Source organism: Moschus berezovskii, chromosome 4 (genome assembly GCF_049115385.1).
Source record: "Moschus berezovskii isolate FMDL1 chromosome 4, NW_MosBer_1.0, whole genome shotgun sequence".
Taxonomy (NCBI): Eukaryota; Metazoa; Chordata; class Mammalia; order Artiodactyla; family Moschidae; genus Moschus; species Moschus berezovskii.
The window spans coordinates 63,040,781-63,062,020 of NC_142463.1; the positions used below are offsets into that span (position 1 = coordinate 63,040,781).

The following is a 21,240-nucleotide window of genomic DNA, read 5'->3' on the forward strand; positions in this document are numbered from 1 at the left end:
CCTGGGGCCTGATTCTCACCCCAGGCCCAATTCACACTCCAAGGTGTTCTACTCGGTCTCTGTAGACATTTGACAATAAAGTCCACACAATCTTAGGATTCAAGACTTTTCAATCTCTAGTCCAGTCACTTCTCAAACCAAACTGTCATCACCATGAAAAGCCCTTAGTTCAGAGACCCCCCTGCCCTATCCTTGTCCTCCCCTCTTGATCCTGGCATGTCTCTCTAGATGTCTATATGCCGGCCTCCCACCCTACCTTTCCCCCTATCAGTAAGGCCTTGCCCTCTCCTCTCCATGCATCACACAGACCCCCTCATCTCCCCTCTCTCTTCAAGGAGGACTCCACAGAGCATCCAAACCCACAGTACTTTTTGCCTGGACCCTTTGCTTGCTCTTGTGTATATTTCTTTGTTCCTTTAGTTATCTTTTTTAATAAGCTTATTTCCTCAGATAAGCCTGTAAGTAGGATTCCCTATAAGTCACTCACACAATCGATCTCACACACCACCCAACCATTGTCTCAAACCATGGCCATGCCCCGACAACCATAAAACATTAGAGCAGCACAGATTTGTAGCCTTCAGAACAGAAGTCATGTCTTACAGTTAGTATACCATCTAAAATCAAGAAGGTACTCAACAGACATTTATGATGGGGAAGTATAAAAAGCAGAAATTTCTTCTTGTTAAGAAAACATAAAGGATAAAACAGGCCCACTGTTTTATCTGTTTTACTGTTTATGTAAACTCTCTGACTCGATGGAAATAAACAACTCTTATTGTTCATCACTGCCCTGCAAGCACCCAAGGACAGGTGTATTTCACCAAGGCAAGAAGTGAGACCTGCAAGAAGCAGCAGGGACTAGGAAACCCAAAGCTCTGGCCCCCACTAGTGATGATTTACAAGATGAACCAGAATAAATCTCTTAACCGATATTGATTTTCCTAGGTAATGGGATCTTTCTTTCTCACACTCTGCAGAGCTATGGTATCAACCTGGTGGAGAGGGAAGGAGAGAGGGTACCTGGACTAGAGGGACAATCAGAGCAGGAGGAGGGCTGCCCATGTGGTGTCCCCTCCCCGCCAGCATTGCCTGGTGTCCCTTTATCCCAGCTTCCATGCTGACCCCCAGGTCTATGAGAGGCTGTGATTCCAGCAAACACCCTTTGTTCCCAATTCCATCCCATAAAATGTGTGCTTCAGTTACACACTGAGTGCAGTCCCCAGTGGAAATTTTATTTTTTAAATTAATTTTTATTGGAATCTAGTTGCTTTACAAAGTTGTGCTAGTTTCTACTGCACCGCAAAGTGAATTAACTATAGGTTTACATATATCCCCTCTTTTTGGATTTCTTTCCCATTTAGGTCACCACAGAGCACTGAGTTCCCTGTGCTATACACTAGCTTCTTATTAATTATTTATTTTATACATAGTATCATTAGTGTATATATGGAAAGCAACTATAATTCCCCCAAAAATAAAAGGTAATATCTGAATACATAACAAAAAGTGTGTGTGTGTATATAAATATATATGTCAATCCCAATCTCCCAATTTATCCCACTCCCCTCCTTTCCCCACTTGGAGCCAGTGGAAATTTTAAAAGTACAAACATGGTTAACACAGATTTGATATAAATTCTACCATGGATCAACATATACCATGCTATTCCAGGTGTTAAGCTACTCAGCTGGTATGACAGGAAATAAGCACATTCTCCTCTGGCAGATGCCAAGGCCCTAAGAGAGGGCATCACTGAGTTCTGGAACTAAACCTTTCAGGAGGCTAGGTGCTGGCAGGAGAGTGGGATGCAACTGAGTAATGAGACTTCCCTGCTAAATGAAATAAGCCAGACAGAGAAAAACAAATGCTGCACACACCATGTATATGTGAACTCTTAAAAAATAAAAAGGCCAACTTCACAGAGAAAACAGAATGGTGGTTGCCAGAGGGAGGGGAGGAGGAATGGGAGATGTAGATCAAAGGGCACAAATTTCCAGTTAGAGCAAGTGTCAGTTCTGAGGATCTAATACACAGTATGATGACTGGAGTTGACAACTGTTTACTTGAAAGTTTCTGAGCGTGTATCTTTTTGTTCTCACCACAAAAAAAGGGAACAGAGTTAACTATATGAAGTGATGAAGGTGTTCATATCTTGATCTCAGTCATCAATTCCACAAGGTATACATCTATCAAATTGCCATGCTGTGTACTCTACACACATACAATTCTATTTAACAATTATTCCTTAATAAAGTTGGGGGGGAAAGCAGAGGCAGAATTTGAGAAGTGTTCTTGTACCTTATACTCAGGAAATATTCAATCATGGTTCCAGCTGAAGGGAAAGGTTTCAGGTTTCTGCAAAGATGAAAAACCAGAAAAAACAGTTCTGAAGGAGGGAGTGTGATAGGGAAATGAAAGAAGCTAGATGAATTTAGATGAACAGAACTCAAGGGGCACATGGAAGAAACAGAAGTGGGAAGAGGGCAGAGACGTGATTACACCGGAAATAAGGACAAAGATTTGGAAAAACGACTTTTGAACTGACTTGCAAAGGAAGGTATCTAAAACATGAAAGCAGGAAAAAAAAAAAAGAACTAAGAGCCAGAGATGATAAAACAAAGGATATATACAGCAGAGGCAGAAGGGGAGAGACAGACTCCTAAAAATGTAGGATAAGAGGAAGTATTAAGAAGTGCAGACAATTTGAAAAGGTGGGATACAGTGGCAAACAATGATGCTTTTTTTAAAATTTAGAGCTAAATCCAGATGCTGAGGTTTTCTCAATCTACACATTTCCCCTCAGAAGGGAAGGGTCTGTGACACTGTGTTGCTGGGGCAGCATTTGGGAAACGACTGCATTTTTACCCTCATTCATTTACAGCAGGCCTGGAAACCAGGCCCCTCTCCTGAAGGCCCCTGCTGCAGTGACAAGCCCATGGGAGAACCATCTGCCACAAAGGTGCTCCTTTAATTAGCTGTTTCCAAGACAAAAGTACAAACACCCCTGGACAAAATGTACTGAGTACTGGTGCCTGGATGGCTTGACTCTGAAAAGCATTAGTCATTCTGAAACAACTGCACAGCAACAAGAGAACTCTTGAGTGCCAAAAATCTGATCATTTCACTCAGCATTTCTTAAGGCAAAGCTTTAACTTTTTTTTTTTTAAACAGATATTTGATTATGAAGGCATGCAAGGCAGCAAACACTGAAAGCGGGCTTTTATGATGCAGAAGCCACTACAAGGTCACAAAAGCTAGAAAGAAACATTTCACATTTCCTGGGGACCCATAGCTAGTTTCTCTTGAGTTCTGATTTCTGTGCATGTGTGTGTGTGTGTATATGTCTGTGTGTGTTCCCAATTCTTTTCAAAGGGCAAATCTCCCAATCCTAGTAAAGGTGGTAATAGTACGTGGCTAACTAGGAATCCTGGTAAAATTCAATAGAAGATGAGGACAGTTTCTTATGAGAAATATCTTACAGATCCACACATAAGATGTTGGTAGTATATTACAGGATTCCTCTTAAGCTAACACTTGATAGGGTCTCACTTAGCATGTCTGATTCATAAATGATGCAAAAGCAAAATGAATTATTAATGCAAAGATCATTTGTTAGAGATAGGCACCATTGACAGGATTTTACTAGGGCTGACGGGGCGGCAGAAGGTGGTTTATAGGGACTAGCGGTGCAAGCGCAGAGTCTTTCATGGCCGTGGTGGCCATGGGTCTCCAGGAACTGAACTGCCGTCATGTGTCTGCTGTCAGGCAGCCTCTGCAAAGCACACCCAGTTAGCTTCTTTCTGGCTACTTGCCCATGTTACAAAATCTGCCATCATGATGGTGCCAACAGTGGGCCTCCAGTCCCCATTTCCACAGTACCTGCAACATTACTGGGGATAAAAGGGCTTGAATGCAGGGCAGAGCTCTTCAGAGCAACTTACCCTTCTTAGTACTTAACTATGTAAGTTGTTTAATACTTTCCATGTGTCAAGCACTACTATAGGCAGTTTATGTGCACTGTCGCACTGCATCCTCAAAACCTTGGCATGCCCTGATATTATCTCTGTTTTACAGATGGGGAAACTAAGGCACAGAGAGGTCAGGTGAATTGCTCAAGGTCACGCAGTTTGGAAGCAGCAAAGCCATGTTTTAAATCTGGTTCCCTCCCTATTTCAAAGCCCCTACTCTTGCCATTGACTTTAAAGAACATCAAGTCTGAAGAGTGTGGTGCTGTCATTCCCTGGGAGATGGTGTCATCACTGCCCCCATGCTGTAGAATCTTTAAGACAAAGAGCAAGGTAAACGTCAGATATCAAGGACCTTTACTGAGATAAACTGAACTAGAAGTGAAGGGAGATACAAAGTATAAACCTTAGCAGTGTTAGATGCTCAGTTGTGTCCGACTTTTTGTGATCCCATGGACTGTAGCCCGCCAGGCTCCTCTCCATGGGATTTTCCAGGCAAGAATACTGGAGTGGGTTGCCGTTCTCTTCTCCAGGGGATCTTCCCAACCCAGGGATTGAACCTGTGTCTCCTGCACTGCAGGCAGATTCCTTACCATCTGAGCCACCAGGGAAGCCAATTCATTACATGCATCAATGCTATTCTAGCCCTACTACTTACCAGAGGCTGCTAACTAACCTTGAAAAACTGGGCCTTAGAGCCAATCTGCTCAGATTTTAATGTCAGCTCTGTTATTAATACTAATCTCAGGCAAGACACTGAACCTCTCAGGGCCTTAGCTTCCTGGTTATAATAACAGAACCTCCCTCACAGGGTTGTCAAGATTAAATTAAGTAAAATGTGTCTCAGAACCATGTATAGCACACAGCGAGTATTAACTACTGTTATTTTTACCAGTATGGGCCCGTGGGCAAGAAACTTAAGTCCATCTGAGTTTCCTCATCTATAAAACAGATTGGCAGAGAGTCTTCATGAGGGTTAAGTGAAATAAAATCCTAAAAGCGTGTAAGATGCAGACCTCAGAGTAAGCACTCAAAAAACATTCATTTGTTTTCTTCTTCCCAAGAGACCACTGTCTCTGGCCCTTCTGAGACCTCAGTCTCCCACAGTATGACAGGGGACACCCACCCACCCACTCCCCTGCCATCGCTTACCTTATAGGCAAGTCACAGTCAGAGCCTGCTGAAGGTCAGGCTGCAGGTGAAGAAACCTGGGTTCTACTTTTTAGTTCTAGCTTTTGAAAAGCCACTTCTCTAAACCTCAGTTTCCTCACTTATTCCTTCTCTTGTAACCTCAGCACATGTATTCTAGACAGCATGCTACATGTTAGATATGCAAAGGCAGACAAACAAGGTACAGGTCCCAACTTCCAAAAGTGGACACCCTAGTTCAAACTAAAGGCATGTAAACAAATGAAGTGGGCTGATTGAGGTGTAGATAAGTCAGAGAGTGGCCCAAAGGAGATAGAAGCCAGATGTATCTAGGCAGGGTAAGACTCGGAGAAGAGAGGCCCTTGGGTTGAGCCTTACAAACTGAATAGGAGCTTCCCAGGAAGAACAAGAAGAAAGGTGTTCCAGTCTGAGCAAAGGCTCAGTGATGCCAACTGAGGAAATCAATACTGACTTATAACAGAGCAACAGGGAGCAATTAGGGGAGTGGCAGGAACAAGGATAATTGTATCTTCCCCACTTACCCTACAGAATTTCCACAAGTCCAAACAAGAACAATTAAAACACTGAAAAAGACACTGTGTCGCAGAAATGCTGTGTATGATTACTATAGTACACTAGCAAGGTCCATATGGCACTAACTTTTCACCCATTTCCTAGCGTGAGAACTCGAGGTACCGCTTCTTCTCTTACTACCACTTTGCCACCCTTCCCTCCCCACTGAGAGAAGGTAAGGAGGATTCAGCATTGATCTAAATGGAGAGGTGGGAGGCAGAAATAAGAAAAACTTTCAGCTCTTTGTTTCAATGACCACAAACTGAAAAGTCCCTTAACTTAATGCTGCTCATATGTTTAAAAACCTCAGTCTGTATTGGCCAAAAAATAACCTTGACCCTATGACCATGGCTTTTCAAATGTTCTTCTCCATGCGTGCATGCATGCCTGTGTGCTAAGTTGCTTCAGTCGTGTCTGACTATTTGTGACCCTATGGACTGTAGGCCACCAGGCTCCTCTATCCATGGGATTCTCCAGGCACAAACTGGAGTGGGTCACCATGCCCTCCTCCAGGGGATCTTTCTGACCCTGGGATTGAAACCACGTCTCTGCATATCTAGCATCTCATGCACTGCCAGGTGGGTTCTTTATCACTAGCATCACCTGGGAAGCCCATTCTTCTCCATAACCCATAGTAAAAAAAAAAAAAAAATTATACCATAAACCAGTCTCTCCCTCTCTCACACACACACACATACACACTATGAAATAATACTCTTATATCTACTATATGTAATTCACTCTGATACTTCCTCTTCTATTCTACTATATGTCATTAAAAAAAGTGTCAGTTACAATTTCCTAATTGATTTCATTACTTGCTAGTAGGTCACACTTGCAACTTGAAAACAGCATCCTAAGAGACAGGAAGGCTTATGAAAAATTTCAAAAGAATGGTTCACAAATCCTTTGAATCTTTCTTTTCTTTTGCATTTCCAGATATTGCAAAATAAGAGAAAGTCCAGGCCATTTCCTGGGAAACAAGACATCCCTGGGTGCACAGTTCGCATAGGGTGCTGCTGATGACAATACGTTAGAGGTTTCCACACAGGGCATTTTGTGTGTTTGGTTGCCATTGGCTGGCTGACCAGTGAGATTTCAAAACACAGGAGTCTCTCTTAGGCAGGGCCTTCGTGCCCTGTGGAAAGCAGGATCGTATGTCTCCAATGTGTTTTCAATGAGAACATTCAACAAGCAACTTCTTTCATGTAAAGGGATCATCACACATCATAACCCAGATGTGAGCAGCATTCTGCCTCAGGGTAGCTGAAATAGGAACACACTGCCTAGATGCCTTTCCAGTCACGCACAGACTTAAAATTCATACTGCCATCGTCGCTACCATCCTCTATTGCCTCAAGCCTAAAGAGTGCTCCCCATCCAGTTCTGTATGCTTTTTGTGTTCAACCAAAATCCTAAACCTGGAAAGAAACACAAAGGTCATCTGGATCTACCCTTTTCCTTCCAAAGAGAATAGCCAACTAAAGTTTTATTCATAATCACTTCCCCTTGTGCCTTGTTTCACAGGGTATTCCGTGTGCTACTGCACAAGCTTGAGACGTTTCTACCATCACACTTCTGATTACACTGTTTCTCCTACTTAGAATTCCTTCCCTCCTGCCAATACAAATCCCACCCACCATTCCAGATCCCTAAGAAGCCTTCCCCAAATTCTATGGGCCCTGTTATCCCTTCTTCCTTCTTTGAAATGAGATAAGCTCACTGAATTCATACAGCCTTTGACCTCTTAGATGCTATTTAACAGACAGTTGATATGTATTTATTAACTTTCTAATACTTAAAAGAATTTATATTTACAAGAAACTTTAATTTTAAATTAAGATTTTCTACAAAATACACATCAAGGAGCAAACATGAGGATTTAGTATTTTATCATGAATTTATTTAAATCAAGTAATCATTAAAGAAACAAGTATTAAGCTGTTAATTTCAACATACTCAGAACCAGTGACTATAGTGGTAGTAGGTGCCAGTCCTTTGATTTTTCTAATATATATACTATCATATGACAGATACCTGTATTAGGCAACTGAATTCTTACATGCATCAGACAGAGCAACTGAGGGGCTTCCTTCCTAAGGAACACCATAGAAGATGCTCTCATGGAAGGAGACTTTGTGCTTTGATACTCAGTGAATCCATGAACGTTGTGTAGGCTTTGGTTATTTATTGTCATGGTAGACTAGTGAATTTCAGAACTTGAAAAGAATTTAAAGGTTACCTATTGAACCTCTGATAAGGAAATTTAACCAGGAAAAGGTGAGCTTCACATCATTTCTGTAGAAAATCATAGAAGTGGGGCTAAAAACCTAAACCTGTTATCCAAAGAAGTCAGGAGCTGTAAGCCTAAAAATCTCATACCACCGAGCTCTTCAGTTTCGTTTCCTCTGTCCCCACACTTCCCGTCTTCCACCAGATGCCCCAGTCTCACCACTGAGGAACTTCCCCAGGTCCTCCACACCAACCTATTTTCCTGCCGTTAACCAATTCCTCAATGCTGTTTCATCTTGATGTCATGACTTCTCCTATCCTGCCTGGAAATTTCACTGTTTCTTCTGGTTTGGCCCCTATCCAACACCACACCTGCCCAAACTATACAACTTTATTTTTAACCCTTCCAAGAAAACTTGTTATATGTTCCAGACAAAGTTACATATGACACTGAAGCTAGTGACCATGATGACCATCTCACAAAGAGTCTTATTCTAGTTCAGAACACGATGACAGAGTTCTTTTCCATCTCATGCTGTGTAAAATATAGAACATGCTGAAAAAGTTTTCTCTTCAATCAGGCAAGTAGTTTCTGAAAGTACATAACCAAGCAAATGCCCAACATGCTACTGAAGAAAGAGCGGAGAAATAGCTCTGGAAGGAATGAAGAGGCTGAGCCAAAGTGGAAATAAAGCCCAATTGTGGATGTGTCTGGTGGTGAAAGTAAAGTTCGATGCTGTAAAGAACAATATTGCATAGGAACCTGAAAAGTTAGGTCCAGGTCAATTTACCTGAATCAAGGTAAATTGGAAGTGGTCAAACAGGAGACAGCAAGTGGTCAAACATCAACATTTTAGGAATCAGTGAACTAAAATGGATGGGAAGGGGTGAATTTAATCATATGACCGTTATACCTACTACAATGGGCAAGAATCCCTTAGAAAAAATGGAGTAGCCCTCATGGGTCAACAAAAGAGTCCAAAGTGCAGTACATGGATGCAATCTCAAAAATGACAGAATGATCTCGGTTCATTGCTAAGGCAAACCTTCAATATCACAGTAATCCAAATCTATACCCCACCCACTAATGCCACAGAAGCTGAAGTCAAACGGGTCTATGAAGACCTACAAGATCTTCTAACACCAAAAAAAGATGTCCTTTTCATCATAGGGGACTGGAATGCAAAAGTAGGAAGTCAAGGGATACCAGGAGTGACAGGGAAGTTTGGCCTTGGAGTACAAAATGAAGCAGGTCAAAGGCTAACAGAGTTTTGCCAAGAGAACACATTGGTCATAGTAAACACCCTCTTCTAAAAACACAAGAGACAGCTCTACACATGGACATCATGAGATGGTCAACACCGAAATTAGACTGACATATTCCTTGAAGCCAAAGATGAAGATGCTCTATACAGTCAGCAAAAACATGACTGGGAGTTGACTATGGCTCAGATCATAAACTCCTCATTGCAAAATCCAGACTTAAATTGAAAAAAGTAGGAAAAACGACTAGGCCATTCAGGTGTGACCTATATCAAATCCATTGATTATATAGTGGAAGTGACAAATAGATTCAAAGGATTAGATCTGATTGACAGAGTGCCTGAAGAACTAAGGACAGAGGTTCAAACATTGTACAGAAGGCAGTGATCAAAATCATCCCCCCCAAAAAGAAACAAAAAAGGAAAATGGTTGTCTGAGGAAACCTTACAAATAGCTGAGAGAAAAGAAGTGAAAACCAAAGGAGAAAAGGAAAGATAAACCCATTTGAATGCAGAGTTCCAAGGAACAGCAGGGAGAGATGAGAAAAACTTTCTAAGTGAACAATGGAAGAAACAGAGGAAAACAATAGAATTGGAATGAGTAGAGATCTCTTCAAGAAAATTAGATATACCAAGGGAATGTTTCATGCAAACATGGGCACAATAAAGGACAGAAACGGTATGGACCTAACAGAAGCAGAAGATATTAAGAAAAGGTGGCAAGAATACACAAAAGAACTATACAAAAGAGATCTTAATGACCCAGATAACCATGATGGTTTGATCACTCACCTAGAGCCAGACATCCTGGAGTGTGAAGTCAAGTGGGCCTTAGGAGGCATCACTACAAACAAAGCTAGTGGAGGTGATGGAATTCCAGTTGAACTCTTTCAAATCCTAAATGCTGCGCTCAATATGCCAGCAAATGTGGAAAACTCAGCAGTGGCCATAGGACTGGAAAAGGTCAGTTTTTATTCCAATCCCAATGAAAGGCAATGCCAAAGAATGCTTAAACTACTGTCCAATTGCACTCATTTCACATGTTAACAAGGTCATGCTAAAAATTCTCCAAGCTAAGCTTCAACAGTATATGAACTGAAAACTTTCAGATGTACAAGCTGAATTTAGAAAAGGCAGGGGAATCAGAGATCAAATTGCCAACATCCATTGGATCACAGAAAAAGCAAGAGAATTCCAGAAAAACTATTTCTGCTTCACTGACTATGCTAAAGCCTTTGACTGTGTGGATCACAAAAAATTCTGGAAAATTCTTAAAGAGATGGGAATACCAGACTACCTTACATGCCTCCTGAGTAAACTGTACACAGTTGAAGAAGCAACAGTGAGAAACAGACATGGAAAAGTGGACTGGTTCCAAACTGGAAAAGGAGTACATCAAGGCTGTATCTTATCACCCTGCTTATTTAACTTATATGCAGAGTACATCATGTGAAATGCCACACTGGATGATGCACAAGCTGGAATCAAGATTTCCAGGAGAAATAACAATAACCACAGATATGCAGATGACACCACCGTCACAGCAGAAACTGAAGAGGAAAGAGACTCTTGATGAAGATAAAAGAGGAGAGTGAAAAGGCTGGCTTAAACTTCAACATTCAAAAAAACTAAGACCATAGCATCCGGTCTCATCTCTTCATGACAAATAGATGGGGAAACAATGGAAACTGTGACAGACTTTATTTTCTTGGCCTCCAAAATCACTGCAGACAGTGACTGCAGCCATGAAATTAAAAGGCACTTACTCCTTGGAAGTAAAGCTATGATAAACTTAGATAGTTTATTAAAAAACAGAGACATTAGTTAACCGACAAAGGTTTGTATAGTCAAAGCAATGGTTTTTCTTGTCTGTATGGATGTGAGTGTTGGACCATAAAGAAGGCTGAGCATCAAAGAATTGATTCTTTCAAACTGCGGTGTTGGAGAAGGCTCTTGAGAGTTCTTTGGACAGCAAGGAGATCAAACCAGTCAATTCTAAAGGAAATCAACCCTGAGTATTCATTGGAAGGACTGATGCTGAAGCTGAAGTGCTAATACTCTGGCCACCTAATGCGAAGAGCCAACTCAATGGAAAAGACCATGAGGCTGGGAAAGATTGTTGGCTAGAGAAGGGGATGACACATGATGATGTTTTTGGGTGGCATCACTGACTCAATGGACATGAGTTTGAGCAGGCTCCAGGAGATGGTAAAGGAGAGGGTAGCCTGGCGTGCTGTAGTCCATAGAGTTGCAAAGAGTCAGACACGACTGAGCAGCTGAACAACAGCAAAGCAAACAGTTCTGCTTGCAAGCAGGAAAAGTAGAGTTTATTGACACTAGGAATAAAGACCAAAACATCAATAGCTTTAGCTCAAGAGTGGAAAAATGGATCAATATAACTCCACCTTTTCTTACTGTTGTCTACATTCTTGTCAAGGCGCTACAAGGAGAATGAGGTGTTCAAACTTGAAGACAGAACAAAGAAGAAGCCAGTAAAAAGTCCAAATAAAGCAAAACAAGTTACAGAATGTGGTAATAAACATGTGGACTTCAACGGCCAGCTGATCAGTGTTGGTTCCACCATTAACAATGAATGACCTTGGCCTTACTGCTTAAACTCTCCACTCTTCATCGGATATAGGGATAACAGTAGCTGACCTCACAGGGTTGCCAAGGGGATTAAATAAGCTAATATTTATAAAACCCTTAGGACAATGCTTGACACATATTAAACCCTATATAAATATCTGTTATCTAAAATAAATCCTGTTTGAAATTATTTTAACAATCATAGTACGTGTCTGCTGACCTCCAAACCACACTAGCAGTTTCAGGACCTACTGATATCCTGATGGTTCCCATTCCAGACCACATATCCCCGGCATCTTCCATTATGAATTGCTCCCCAAGAATTCACTTTATAGTTCCTTCACATGGGGAATTAAAAGGACTATACTCCTGAATCTCTCTCAACAATGGTCCCCACAGCTGCAGCCACCACACAGGGTGAGAAATGGCCTCTCTAACGTAGAAGTCAAGGCCTGAAAAACCATAAAAGTCTTTGTTTGTCCACCCATCACAAAGTCTACCTGTTACCTGGACACAGGACTGGAATTGGCACACAACTGGCTACCTGCCACAGAGAATACAAAACAAAGGTAAAATTCTTAACCCAAATGAGTCTTCTTGGTCCAAGAATCACAGTGGAAAGCAAAACTCCTGAGAGCTGCTCAAACCCATCGTCTTAAAGGTTCTCCTCTGTCCTTTTCTTAATTTCCTTTGGATCAAGGTCACCAAACAACTACCACTCTGCTAAACCCAGTGAGACCTTGTTTGACTCTACCTCTCAGGAGTATGAACATTGCCTATACACTCTTTTTCATAGTTTCCAGGCCACTGTATTCCCCTGGGTTTTCTGGCTGCTCCTTTTCTTGGTTTTATGCCGGCTGTTCCTGCCTTTCCCCTTCCCTACATTGGAATGTCCTGGGGCTCATTCCGAGGTCCTCTTCTTTCCTCCATCCATACTCCCTTTCACAGTGGGCTCATCCAGTTTTTTGGTTTAAAATATGACTTTTCCCCCCAGTGACTTTCAAATACAGATCTCCAGTCCACCCCTAAATCCTGAAAGTTTCATTCAATAACTCCCTGAGATGTCTAAAAAAAATTCTAAACTTAGCCAGACCAAAGCCAAACTCCCCACCTTCTCCCCAAATATCCTCTTCTGTCTTCCCCATCTCCACCTTCCCCTAGCCCTCCCATCTTCCTTTGTACCTTACCCATCAGCAAACCCTATTGATGCTATCATCTAAAAAAATTCAGAAACCAGCCACGTCACCTCTAGACTGCTCTTTGGTTCTAGTCATTACCATCTCTCTTGGGCACTGAAATGCCCTCTTAAGAAATTCTCTGCTTTTGCCTTTGCCCCACTACAGTATTTCCTCAAAACAGCAGCCGGAGAGATGCCACTAAAATGTGAGATCATGTCACTCCCTCATTCAAAACCTTCCAATGGCTTCTCCTCTCATTCAGAAAAGCCAAAGCCTTTACGGTAACCGCACAGCCCCATTGAATCCGAGTTTCCCCACCCCCACCCCCTCAGCTCTCTGATCTCATTGCCCTGCTTGCTCACTCCACTCCAGCCATACTGGCCTCCTTGCTGTTCAGCCTCCAAAACTCATTGCATCTTTTGCCTGGAACACCCATTCCCCCCATACCCACAGGATTTGCTCCCTCACCACTTTCCTATCTCAGCTACAAAGTCATCTTCTAGGTGAAGCTGTTCCTTACAACACTTTTTTAAAATTGCAAACTATACCTATTTAGCACACTCCTTATCTTCTCTGCTCTATTTTTTCCCATTAGACTCAACATCTTATTTTACAAAATTTATAATGAAATTTACTATAAAATTATGTTGTTCATCCCATTAGAGTACTTACATTGTCTTCCCCTATCAGAGTATAAGCTCCAGGCAGGTGGGGGTTTATGTCTGTTCACATTCACTCCTGCATTCCTACTACCTAGTAAGTCCCTTGCTTTACAGCAGGTACTCAATAAATACTTGCTGAATGAAGGGGAATAATGGCTGACTTGGTTCCTCTTACCTAAGACAGTCATCACCGTCTTCATCAGCTTCATAGGTGTCCTCCGGCGGCTGATGGACCCACTCGTATGTGGAGACAAGACGTTGGTTTTCCTCTTTACGTACATGTAGATCCGCAGGTATACCACGACCATAATGAAGAAGGCCATGAGGTTGGACACAGTCCAGAAAATGAGGTAACTCCTGCTATAAATGGGGGCCAGGGAAGAGCAGGCAGAGATGTCACAGAGGCAATTCCAGCCCAGCGTGGGGACAGCCCCCATAAAGATGGCGATGGCCCAGACGAACAAGATGAGCAGCGTCACCCTCTTTTTGGTCAAGTTGCTGTGGACCCGCATCCTCATGATTGACATGTGCCTTTCCACAGCAATAACCAACAAATTGGTCAGGGAGGCTGTTAAGCTAGCGTCCAGAAGTCCCTGGCGGAGAAACCACCGGTTGACCGTCAGAGTTTTTGAAACTGGGCCAGTGTTAAACATCAGGTACACATAGGCAATTCCAGCAAAGAAGTCTGCAGCAGCTAGGTTAGCCAACAGGTAGTAGAAGGGGAAATGAAACTTTCTGTTTTTGATCACTGCTGCGATGACTAGAGAATTAGAAAAAAAGATAAACAGGCAGAAAAATGTTCCAACACACAAAACAATTAACAGCTTCGTTCCTGTCCACTCATCAGCAGTGTCAGTGTTGCTCCTATTATAAAAAAAGTCCATCCGCTTATCATAGTAACACTCATTCATTGTGGAGAAGAACTGAACACCCTAGAAAGAAATTTAAAGAAGAAACAAACATCACTCTTTGCAAAAATCAATCACTAAACCACCAGTTGCCATTGCTAAGCCCCTTATTCTAGTCAACTCCTGTTAATCCTTCAGATCTCAGTGTAAATGTCCTTTGCTCCAGGACCCTGGACCTTGACCTCCTATTATAGCGTTTATCTCACATCAGTCACAGTTGTCTGTTTCTCAGGTTAGGTGCAAGCTCAGTGAGGGAGGGTCTGTATCTATTTTGTTCATCATGATAGCCCCATCTGCCCTGGCTGTCTCAAGACCAATATTTACTGACTGGTTGGCTGGCTGGCTGAAAGTATGAATGATCAGGAGGCAAAACTAGGTCAAATATTCTGAACCTTGCAATAATCCACTCTATACTGGTAACAGTTACAGCATAGCATGTTAATACTTCTGGTGGTTTCCAGCTCATTTCTTATTTATAGGTTATGTTCATTAATCAAGGGCAAGTTGGTAATGCCAGGCACATTCTTGCTAAGATATCAGGTGTTGAGTTACTCTTCATATGACCATATGGCTTTCCCAAGACTTCTGATCCACCTCTGCCATGTTTTAGTTTCAAGCTACGACAACACTGGTTAAGCAGGTGGTACGGGGCTGGTGACTTTGTCCTCAATCCTCCTTTTTTACCTTCTTGTTCGCTTCTTTCTTACTCTCCTAAGCCAAACTGCACCAATGTGAATTTGCATATTTGATTATCCACCTCAATCACTTCAAGTCAGTTTCGTTCCCTGGGCTCTGTTTAACAGCAGGTAGCAGAAGACCCGGAGAAGGCAATGGCAAGCCACTCCAGTACTGTTGCCTAGAAAATCCCATGGATGGAGGAGCCTGGTAGGCTGCAGTCCATGGGGTCGCTAAGGGTCGGACATGACTGAGCGACTTCACTTTCACTTTTCACTTTCACACATTGGAGAAGGAAATGGCAACCCACTCCAGTGTTCTTGCCTGGAGAATCCCAGGGACGGGGGAGCCTGGTGGGCTTCCATCTATGGGGTCACACAGAGTCGGACACGACTGAAGTGACTTAGCAGCAGCAGAAGACCAGTCCTTCATTGGTAAGACTAGGATCTGGAGTCCGAGGGTATGAGAATGCACTTGCCAAGTAAGGACAAGTTGTCCTGACACATGTCTGAAAGTAGACCCCACACTGGGGTACCAGGCAGACAATTAAGATACTAATCTCAAGATGAGGTCTCCTGCAGTCTGAAAGTGAGGGGTTCTGACCAAGGAGGGGCTGGGCAGGGGCTCAAATGATGCCCATGCGTCTGTGCTTGTTGGGAAGACCAGGTGTTTTGCCTCAGAGTGATCCAGCCATTTCTATGAAGGGTCCAATCAATGGAAAATGGAGTTGAAGACCAGGAAATCTATCTTCTGGAGAGAATGACCAGGACTCTCTCTCAAGAAATGAGGCATCAATATTTCTTCCGGAAAAGTGGATACCTGGTAGACACATGTGCTGAGCAGTCCACTGGTGGGAATGAAGTGGCTCTAACAGTGAAAATTTAGTGGAAATCCCCAGCTTTTAAGGCTCTTCTAAATTCTAAAGGCTCTTGCAAAGCCCAATATCACATCCAGAATCAGGATAATATTAGTCTAAAGTAGCACAAAATAGAAATTTATTGTAGATAGTCTTCATTTTAATTTATAATGGTATAATGATATTTTTACAGAATTAGATATATGTGTCTCTGCCATAAATAATGAAAGGTAAAATATCATGTTATATGCTTCAGATAAACAAATGGGAATGATCTCAAGATACAAATGTGTCTAAGTGCCTTTTACTAAAGACAAAATAAAAACTGTTCCCTTTGGAAGATATTCACCAACCACTAACTTCCAATATCAGACAACTTCATAAAACAGGTCAATATGTGTACATTATATCATGATAATTTTCCCAAATTAAAACTATGTGTCCATATGATAATTTTCACAATATTCTAGTATTAATATACCACAATTTACTGAACTAATCCCTAACTGTTGGATATTTAAGTTGTTTCTAATATTTTACTTTGACAAGAAAGACTAATTCTTATGCACTAATCTTTACATACTTGGCCAATTATCTCCTTAGGATTAATCCATAGATTTCAGTTGATGAAGTAGCAAATATAAACTTATTTAAAGGTTTCTTGTACATGTTGTCGAACTGCCCTCGAGACAGATATTTCAATCCCACCAGCAGCAGATGAGAGTTGAATGGAAGATCCTAATCTAGTAAAATTAAATTTTAATATCCAAAGAGAAAATGTAGCTTTCAACAGTACTGAAAGTAGACTGAAATTCAGGACAAAAAATCCAAAAACTACATGAGAAATTTTAATGATTATGTGTCTTTTTAGTATGCAATTGGTATGTGTCCTTCTACTAATGAAAAATATTTCACGAAAAATATTTTATTTTGCTATATGTTCTAGATAGCTAAGAGAAACACAGTTCTGATTTTAAAATTATATTTATTGCTGCTTAGTTGCTAAGTCATGTCTGACTTTTTTGTGACCCCCATGGATTGTAGCCCACCAGGTTCCTCTTGTCCATTGGATTTCCCAGGCAAGAATACTGGCGCAGGTTGCCATTTCCTTCTCCAGGGGATCTTCCCAACTCAGGGATCGAACCTGAGTCTCTTGCATTGCAAGTGAATTCTTTACCACTGAACATCTTGGGAAATCCTAAAATTATATTATCTTTAACTCATCAGTTTATCAAGATTAATGTCAGAAAGATGTAGGAATTAACATTCTAGCAGAAAGCTAACTTTTCCTAATTTCCTTTAAAAGGGGTTTTTAACATTTATTGTGGTCATAAACTTGGTTGAATTTGTAATTACATCATGTCCTAAAACCTCAATGATTCTTAAAAACTTTAAAAATCTTCAAATTCAACTTTCCCTAATCAAAACCAAAATGGCACATTCATTGACACATTTTAGCAAAATCTGTCCTGAGAATGAGAAGTAGTTTTGTCTTACAAAGTTGAAAACCACAGGAAAACCATGATTAACCAGAACTCCCACCACACAGTTTCCTACCTCCCAGGCTCTAATTTTACTTTTGGGAGTAGACAATGAGAATATTAAAAAGTTAATATAGGGAATTAGTGAAAAAGATTCCACAAGATGGAATATTATGCACCCACTGAAAATCATGTTTACTATGAAGCTGCATTAATATGAAGAAAAGCATATGCCATTGCTTTAATAAAATAAAGTATGTGTATGTATACACATATATGTAAATACACATATATTTATATATATACATACACATATAAACACACACAAATATGTGTGTGTGTGTGCATCTTGACTACTTTTAAAAGACAGAAAAAAGAAGAGGGAAAAAACTCAAAGTGTAAATAGTTAACGACAAATGGTAGAATTGTGGGGTTTTAGTTTTTAATTCTTTCCAGTTTTTTTTACAGTCCACATTTTTTGTAATAAATAAATAGACTCTTAAATGCTGGTTTACAAATTCTGTTTTAGGAGAGCATATTCTACTTAGTATACCTTTCTTTGAAAACTATGACACTGAAAAATAAAAATTAATCCTCAAAGGAAGAACCTCAAGGATTCACTTATGTTCATTATTATTACTCTGATCAGCACAGCACACTTTAGAGTTTTCCAGTGATAACGAAAATAAAATGGTTTTCCACTTAAAACTTCATGAAACAACAAAACCTTATAATGCTGACAACTGGCCAAATCAAGAGGTCCCATCAAGAGGCCAAATCAAGAGGTTCTCTAACTCTCTTATAAAACATTCCCAACACAATCACCCCAGAGTCCCAGAAATGAATAATGGAAGTTTGTGAATTAGTACTTCTGATTTTTTTTTCCCCTCTGCCATAAGCTGTCAAGTTTGTTGACAGTCCCCAATACATGTTAACAACAGATCACCATATTCTCTTAGCTGGAAATTACCAAAAACTTAGTGAGCTTATAACAAATGATCAACCTATCATTTCTTGATCTCTCTCAAACCTCAAAATATGATTCTATTATAAATTCTAAACATCCCCTCCACAGATACCCCCTCTAACCAATCCAAAGTAACCCTCAGTTCCTGCTATCAGAGAGCCTTGCTCCTCTACCAGTTATGACATACTTTTTGTGCATGTTTTGTCTTTATTATCCATCCCCTTCTGCTAGACCTCTCTGCTCTATGAGACCAGGGACCTTGCCTTTTATGCTCATATCTATAGCATCAGCATGTTTGGAGCGGGCAAATAAATCTCCATTTAACACTATCTCTTCCCTACTAAAAGGAAGAGGTTCAGTTAAATGCCTTTGATGACTTATATATCACCCACTAACTATGCCAACTGGAGAATTTCACTGATTAACTATGTGTTCTTGGGTTAGTTACTTAATATCTTGACTTTACTATTACTATTTTTAATTGCTAATATTTGAGTGATTACTCTGTGCCTGATGCTGGACTAAGCATTTTATGTAGGTCTTCTCATTTAATCCTAACCACAGTGATGCAGATACTATTATATGATTCATTGTGCAGGTGAGGAAACGGAAGTATCCTCACCTAAGGTCACACAGCTAGTAAGTGGAAGACCTTGGCTTCTCTTGAGGCAGCTGTGCTTCCAGGCTTGCAAGCTTCTCTACAACACTACATTTTCTCTCCACAGACAAATGAAATACCAGACAGACCAAGGACTATAGTCATACTTACAATAACCATGGAATTACCAAAATAGAATGACCCCATCAAATCACATTCAAAGACCGTCTTGTGTTATATGCATATTAAAAAAAAAATTGGGACAGCCTAAATACCCTGAGCAACTGAACTGAACTGACTGAAATACCCTTTAGGTTTTTTATTTTGTTTTTAAAGCCCTGAGAAATATAGGAAAAGGAATTTTTTCTGAAAATACGCTTTCCAATTTCATAGTAAGCAGGCCACACAATACAATTTTAAGACTAATGGTGTTCACCTTGAATTCTGCCAAATCTCAAATTGGACTTTTTTTCCTTTTTCTTTCTTTATTTCTTTTTTCCTATACTAAAGATTTAGAGGGTTTGAATAGTTTTGACCCAGAAACAAAAGATGTTAAACTCTGGAGGTATTACCACAACTTTAAACTTCAGTAATTTAAGACTTCAGAAAATGATGGTTTAGAAAGTCTATATGTGGAATCCAAATGAAAACTTCAGGAGCAAAGCTTTCATTTAGACTCTCCCAAACTTGATTCTCTAAAACACTGTCCAGCCAGCCCATAATGTGGAAACAATTATGAAAATTAAGACATGTGAAAACCACTCAAGCGGCTTATTTCAAACTACATCTTGGGAGACAAGTTGCTGCCGGCCTTTTAGTTGGCTTTCAACAACACTTTCTTTTTCCCCTTGGGATGAAACAGGGCACCTCCCAAACAGGATCTGTTGGTGCTGTGCACATTTTCGTTTCCTGTGGTCCACAAGTGTAGAACTCTCCTCTCCTCTCCTCTCCTCTCTGGAAACCCCAGCCAGATGGGAGCTGGAGATCAGGTTAGTTGGTACACTCACAACCAGAAAAGAGACCACTCCTGCCAATCAACCACACTTGTGCACTGAATTCTTCTTACTAATTCATGTTAATGGCAAAATTGGGATAGCATGGGATATTTTGAATCCCTGAGGTTCATTTCAGCCATGAATTTCAAGGCCCTTAAACTGCTGCCCCTCTGCTTAGAAGCCTCTTCCCCTAGATATTCTCAGGGCTCACTCTGCCATCTCATTCCTGTCCTAACATCACTTCATCAGAGAGTCCCTTCCTTGCCACTTTGTAAAAGAGCACCTCTCCAAACTCCCACCCCACCCCTTGCCAACTGCACCGTCACCCTGTCCCCTGCTTTATTATTCTTTACAGCATTTCTCACCACCCGACAATGTCTACTTGAGGTTATGGTCTGTCTCCCCATGCACTTAGGAAGCTGGGGCCTTTGTGCTATTGTGGCATGTCCCCAGCGTGTAGAACAATGCCCAGCACATAGTAGGCACTCAGCAGACACTAGTTCAATGAAGAATTAAATGAAGCACACATATGCCCACATGCACCCTACCTGTTTACCCAAACTGAGCATTATTACTTTCCGCTGCTACTGCTGCATACTCTCTAACTAGGGTCTCAGGACTCTTTCACTTTCCTCTGTAGACGTGGCTCCCAGCCCTGCTAGCTGAGAGGTGTGAGGAGTGGTGTTTTCAAATTGGAACAGCATCTTCACCAGAACAGACAAATCAGGGTGGTCTGAAGGATAGTCCCATGGTAAAGACCTCTCCCCGGTCTGTATGGACATCAGAAATTATGACTCCTCTTTGAACACAACTTCCAAAGAAAAAGGCAACTCAATGGCCAAAGCCAGGCCAACTGAGCAACAAAGTAAAGCAGGATTGGACTATCACCCAACGTATTAAAAAAAATCTATTAATTATACTGATGGAAATAAAAGACTGAAAAATATAATAAATGAAAAAGAAGAGATTAATCTCCCATGCAGAAGAATTCCAAATAAATTATGTAGATGTTCCCCTCTAAAGGAGGGGGACATCTCTCCCAGTCCTTACATGTGGACTGTGCATGGTGACTTCTTTCCAAAGAGGAAAGTGAGACAGGGTGTGGGCCTCTTTTCAGTGCAGAAACTTGACAAACATGACTTCGGCC

At 41.1% G+C, this 21,240-nt stretch overlaps 1 protein-coding gene across 1 annotated transcript in view; it reads right to left on the reverse strand.

Moving 5' to 3' along the window:
* The window catches only part of LPAR3 (lysophosphatidic acid receptor 3), a 79,042-nt gene that overhangs the window by 35,297 nt on the left and 22,505 nt on the right, over nucleotides 1-21,240 (reverse strand). The window contains exon 2 of the mRNA XM_055402382.2: nucleotides 13,789-14,545. Within this exon, the coding sequence (XP_055258357.1) occupies nucleotides 13,789-14,524 (736 nt within the window). The 5' untranslated portion in view covers nucleotides 14,525-14,545. The remainder of the gene's footprint in view (nucleotides 1-13,788; nucleotides 14,546-21,240) is intronic.